The 6161-nt window shown below is 37.1% G+C and overlaps 1 protein-coding gene across 1 annotated transcript in view; it reads right to left on the bottom strand.

Annotated features, from left to right (window-relative positions):
* Kif27 (kinesin family member 27) overlaps positions 1-6161 on the bottom strand; it is a gene marked incomplete at its 3' end in the record, with an annotated part of 192927 nt that overhangs the window by 85877 nt on the left and 100889 nt on the right. Inside the window, exon 4 of the mRNA XM_023699173.1 lies at positions 3018-3224. Within this exon, the coding sequence (XP_023554941.1) occupies positions 3018-3224 (207 nt within the window). The remainder of the gene's footprint in view (positions 1-3017; positions 3225-6161) is intronic.

The following is a 6161-nucleotide window of genomic DNA, read 5'->3' as shown; positions in this document are numbered from 1 at the left end:
AAGGAAAAGTTAAGATGCATTGTGTGAACAATTGAGATAACTCACTACCTTCAGACCAGCCATAAGATTTATTCTGTACAGGTACAAATCCCATATGATGACAGTGATCAATACGTACAAAAAATATGAACTAATAAAAAATTAAGTTTAACAATAATAAATATCCCTTAAGAATACTTTGGCCAGGCATGGTGGTGCACCCCTGTAATCCCAACACTCAAGAGGCTGAGGCAGGAGGATCACCATGAGTTTGGAGCCATCCTGGGCTACACAGTGAGGCCAGGACAGCCTGAACTACATAATGAAACCTTGTCTTTAAAAAAAGAAAGAAAGAAAGAAGAGTACTTTGTTTCTCTTAGTATATAATTGTCTCAAGTACAGAAAGTGATTTTAAGTATCTCTTTATTTTCTTTTCACAGTACTTTTACGAAATCTAAAATGCTATCAAACTATAGGACATACTATTATTTTTGTACCATCAAGAAAAAAAGGTTATCAAACTATGACCTATCATTAATTGTAAATGTGCCCTACCATTAAAGATGATAAATGTGAATTTTACAATCAAGGAAATGAATAGCTGTGACAGATTTTGATCAGCATTTTGGAGTTATATTACACACAAGCAATAACTGGGACAACTGTGCAATTTACTTTCTTCCAAACTGCATATTTTAGCTCAAATTATATCATATTTACCATGTGAAGAAAGTAGAAATTTAAAGATTTTTTTTTATTTAAATCAAGATTTGAGTAGGAGGGCCAGTGAGATAACTCAGCAGACTAAGCATCTGCTTTGGCAAGCACAGGGTTGAAGGTTCAATCCCAGGTCCCATGTGCTACACTGGCCCCATCTCTGGGGCGCACTGAGCTGGCAACCAAGCCCTGGCATAGTGGTGCACACCTGTAATCCCAGCACTGGAGAGGGTGAAACTAGGAGGATCACTACAAGTCCGGGTTGTGTAGTGTGACCCTGTACCAAATACATTAAAAAAAAAAAAAAAAGATTTGAATGGGGCCTGGTGGCATACACTACAATCCCAGCATTCAGGAGGCTGAGGCAGGAGGATCCATGTGAGTTTGAGCCCAGCCTGGGGTTCATAAGGAGTTCAAGGCCACCCTGAACTATACAGTGAGACTCTGTCTTAAAAAAATAAAATAAATTAATCGAGATTTGATTTTGGTCTGACAGCGTAACTCAGCAGTCCAGCACTTGTCTAGTATGTACAAAGTCCTAGAAAAATAATGCTAGCATGAAAATTATTTACTGACTATCAAATAATTCTAACATAGTGAGAAAAGCTAAAAATGGAAACAGATAAAGATACACTTAAAATGAGACCTTTTCACTTATTTCTCCAATATATATAATAAAGCATAAAAGAAAGCAAATCAAACTTTTGTATAATTGATTTAGAAGTTTAAGCCATCTTTCCCCTTTGCTTCTGAAAATATTTTGAGAAAAAATTTCTCTTGCCAGATTATTTTTACTTTGAGAACCTATTAGAGACAGACTATAGAGGGGAAATATCAGAACTGGAAAATATTAGCTAGGCTTCTGCCAAGGGGTAAAAAAATGAAACAGTGTTTTAGATGTTCTCTTTGGCTTGATTCAGATGCTCTGGGATTCATTTTGAAACCTTCTTTCACTCTTAGGACAATGAAATAACAAATAGCATTTGTACAGGGCTGGCCATGTGTATTCTCATTGAATTTGCCTTCTTTTTTATTTTTTGGTTTTTGAGACAGGGTCTTGCTATGTAGTTCAGGCCGGCCTTGAACCCACTATGGAGCTCTGGGCTTTCCTTTGTAGCAATCCTCCTGCCTTGGCCTCCTGAGTTCTGAGTTTACAGGATGCGCCGGCACATCCAGAAAGCTTGTCTTCTTATGGCCGCTGCAGTGACCAGTCCAAGCATGACAGATGGCCAGGGTTACTGGACACACAACAGAATCCTCAGAATGAGAACCCCACAAACTGCTAATCATGTCACCTTTGTATCTGTTTTCCCTCGTTCAGTGGCTGAAAGTGCTCTTTTGTGGTAGAAAAAACAAGTCAGAGGACGAACCGGAGAATCTCCTGGATTGTGTCTCCTGTCCAAGACTATAGAACAGAGCCACCTCATGCCCAGCCCACCTGACGCAAAGTCTCTCACTACAGAGGCTCCACTGACTATCACACAGATCTTACTGAAATAACTCCCTTTCAGAAAATTACATACCAAAATGCATGAACGCTCCACTTACACCCTTTCTACAGTAGCAACTCCTTGATAAATTACTCAAAATAAACCTGTGTGGGCTAAGTAGATAGCTCAGTGGTCTAAGCTCCTGCTTAGGCAAGCCCAAGGACCCCCGGCAACACACACAGTACCAGACTGAACCTCAGGTGCGCCACGCCGGCCACCAAAACCAGATGTGGTGCCACACGCTTGTAATCCCAGCACTGGAGAGGCTGAGACAGGAGGGTCACTATGAATCTGAGCTGTACAGTGAGGCCCTATACCAAATAAATAAATAAATAAATAAATTTTTAAAAAATAAAAAATAAACCTGTGTGTACTTACCACCTGTACACATTTTTATAAATAAAACGAAACTCCATGCTGATCTTGATACCATCTAGACTATATCAACTAAGAGTAAAGGCTACATAAGTATCACTTGGAAAACAGTGAGACAAACCAAATAAAATAAATACCATCCTGCCTCACCTCGCTTTTATGTGATTAAAGGAAAAAAGATTCAAAAAGCTACCATGCTTAGTTTTATCTGAAAAATATACAGCAAGAAATTGCTCTTCTTCCCTGATGAAATGTGACATCATCTTTATCTAGTTATTCCCTCCAAGTAGAACTGCCTTCATTAATTTTATTTAAAAGTGCTTTGAAGAAAAGGTACATACAAAAGTCTATGAAACTAATAAGATAAACAAATGTTGAGACTATATAAATATCCTATAACACTATATATTTTTTTAAATCTCAAAATATGAAAAAAGATTAGTATTTGTACTGTACCTTCCTGGAATCTTGTCTTGGTGAGATATAACTATAATGCCCCAAAGGAGAATCACATGGTACAGTGTGTGGTCTCTTTTCATGGACCTTTGCATCAGGCCCATCTCCACAATATTCCTTAGCTGAAGAAGTCACCGACACATTAAGTTTCGTTAGTTCTCCACTCAGTTGATCCACAAGAAGTTGCTGTTCTATTATTTTTTCATTCTTTGTAGAAGAGATAAGAATTTAAAAAATAGAGAACTTCATATCTATAAGGATTATGATTAGAAATGAATTTTACATTGACTAAAGCAAAACTACTTTAACAATCCTCTCCATGTCATTTATCCCATGATTAGCCTTCCAGTGTTCACAAGCAACTAGTACTGTTCTGAGAGGGAAAAACCTTTTCTGCAAGCAGCAACAAATAGCAAAAAAAAAAAAAAAAAGTAGGTAGACACTGTGATTGGGTGTTTTGCCACTGTGCTTGGAGCAATATATTTAGCTGTCTTTATAACAGTATGCACTTTCTGTTGTATGACAAGGCAGAGGAAGGTAAAAGGCAGAGGAAGCCAGGCACCAGAGATTGTAGCAAAGATGGTGTAGAGAGGTGACAGGTGTGGTGAGGTGAAACCCCTTACACACCAGCAAGGAAGCGGGGAGCACAGAGACAAAAGTCAGCCAGCTGATGGGCCTATAAGGGTCAGAGCTGGGAAAAGGCAAAACAAGTTGTGTATTACACATGAGCGTATACGTGTGTGTGCATCTGTGTTTGTACTTTCTCATGTACCAGCAAAAGAAAAGTTTTGAAATGTATCTAATCCAGAAAGCTCTGTCTTCAATCTTTGTTTTATAAACACAAATTATGTAAACAAAACTTGTCATTCATTTTAATATTTTACATGCTTTACAGAATTAAATGGAGGCCAACCCAAAATTCAAAGACCCAATGCAAAAATAGGCATTTGAGATGAATACACACTTCTGAGATGAAAAAATGCAAAAGGTAAATAAATACAGGCAAACATGTTCAACATCTCTAATCCTTCAAGAGATGAATATTAAAACAACACTGAGATTCCATCCACCCCAGAAAGAATGACTATCATAAAGAAATCAACTAATAATAAATTCTAGAGAGGCAACAGGGAAAAGGGAACCCTTCTCCACTACTGGTGGGAGTGTAGGCTGACAACCTCTATGGAAGTCGGTAGGGAGATTCCGCACAAAACTAGGAACAGAAGTCCCATTTGATCCAGCTATTCCCCTCCTGAGTATTTTTCCAGAAGAACTGAAAACACCATACCACAGTGATACATGTGCACCCACGTGATTATAGCAGCACAATTTGTCATAGCTAAGTTTGGAAATAACCCAAATGCTCATCAGCTGAGGAACGGATAAAAAAGATGTGGTATTTTTATACAATGGAGTATCACTCAGCTATAAAGAAAGACAAACAAGGCTTTCATAGGTAAATAGATGCAACTAGAAGCTATACTCAGAAGTGAAATAAATCAGACCCATATGTGCAAACATTTTATTGTTTCCCTAGTGTAAGAACCTGCAAGATTAAATAAAATTTGAAAGGTACAATAGATATAATAAAAGGGAAAGAAACTGAACATAAGGAATAAATAATTGGGATGAGGGAAAGGCAAAAAAGATAGGGGAAAAAAGAAGAAAAGTCATGTGTATATATACACAGGATAGCTAAGATGATTGTACCACTAATTTTTATTGGTTGGATTTTTGGGCTTTTTTTTTTTTTTATGGTACCAGGGATCGAACTCAGCACCTTGCGCTTGCCAGGCAAGCACTTATGCCACTGATCTATTGGTTGCTTGAAAGTAGCAGTTAATGTTAAAATTTTTACTTTGACCAATTTTACATGCTTATATCTGTAATCTGAGCAATTGCACTGAAGACAACAATCTGTAACACAACAACCACTGTTGAGCACCTATCATCTTCTGTTTTTTTTTAAATTGTGCATTCTTTCTTTTCTTTTGTCTTTTTCTTTTTTTTACAGTAGCGGAGATTGAACTCAGGACCCTGTGTTTGCCAGGCAAGTGCTTATTCTATTGAGCTAGCTTCCTGGCCCCTGTGCATCATTTCTAATGTCTTATACTTTTATAGTGTTTTTTTAAATAAATGAAAAATAAAGAGAGGCCAAAAATCCCTAGGCTTTCATGGTTAATAATGAACAATAAGGGGCTGGGGAGATAGTTTGGTGGTCTAAGCGCCTGCCTGGCAAGCACAAGGACCCAGGTCAATCTCCAGTACTGCATGCCTTGCCAGCCACCAAAACCAGGTGTGGCAGCACACACCAGTACTGGGAGGCTGACACAGGAGGATCACTATGAATCTGAGCTGCATAGTGAGATCCTGTACCAAATAAGTGATTTTTAAAAATTTAAAAAGAGCAATAAAATAATGCAATCTTATTACATATCATGCATTTGAGTAATAAAATATATAAGGTAGTGACATTAAGTGGAACAGTGTTAAATCCAGTGATTACATTGCCTGAGAAAAAGATAGAAGTACGAATTGGCTTGAGATTTTATCCTGGTTTAGGCACTAGAATGACCACTAAACTACAGAGTTAAAAGCAGTTTGTTCGTTAATGGAAGGAAAGGCAAGAAAAATAAAAAAAAATCTCATTGATCCAAAGAAAATAAGTGAGAGGGTAAGGCACAATGATCAAGAAGAATAAATAAAACTAACAAAGGTTGATTTTAACCAAAATGTAAAAGTAGTCATGTCACATTCATAAATGAATTAAATCATATAATTAAAAGATAAAAACTATCAGAAAAGATTGTACAAAAAAGAAAAAGTTCAATTGGAATTGTTTTTCCAAACTCCAAAGCCTTATATAAACAATACCACTTGTATAATAATACAGAAGACTTTGTACTCTGGTAGATTGGGGAAGTGGTTATCATAATGTAAAATTGTTGAAAACTGCTGGATGATAAAATACAATATAAATGTGTTACAAAGTAAGCAAGTTCTAGGACTAAAATAAATTCCACTTGATGAGAATTTTTTAAAGAGGATTATAAAAGTAACTATAGGTTGCTTATAATAAATGCAGATTAGCACTGCCGAGTAGGAATTTCTGCCGAATTCCGGGAACCCCTAGAACCAGTCCTA

Source organism: Octodon degus, unplaced genomic scaffold (assembly GCF_000260255.1).
Source record: "Octodon degus isolate 3935 unplaced genomic scaffold, OctDeg1.0 scaffold00111, whole genome shotgun sequence".
Lineage (NCBI taxonomy): Eukaryota > Metazoa > Chordata > Mammalia > Rodentia > Octodontidae > Octodon > Octodon degus.
Note: the sequence above shows the minus strand (reverse complement) of the source record. Positions and strands in the feature narration are given on the sequence as shown.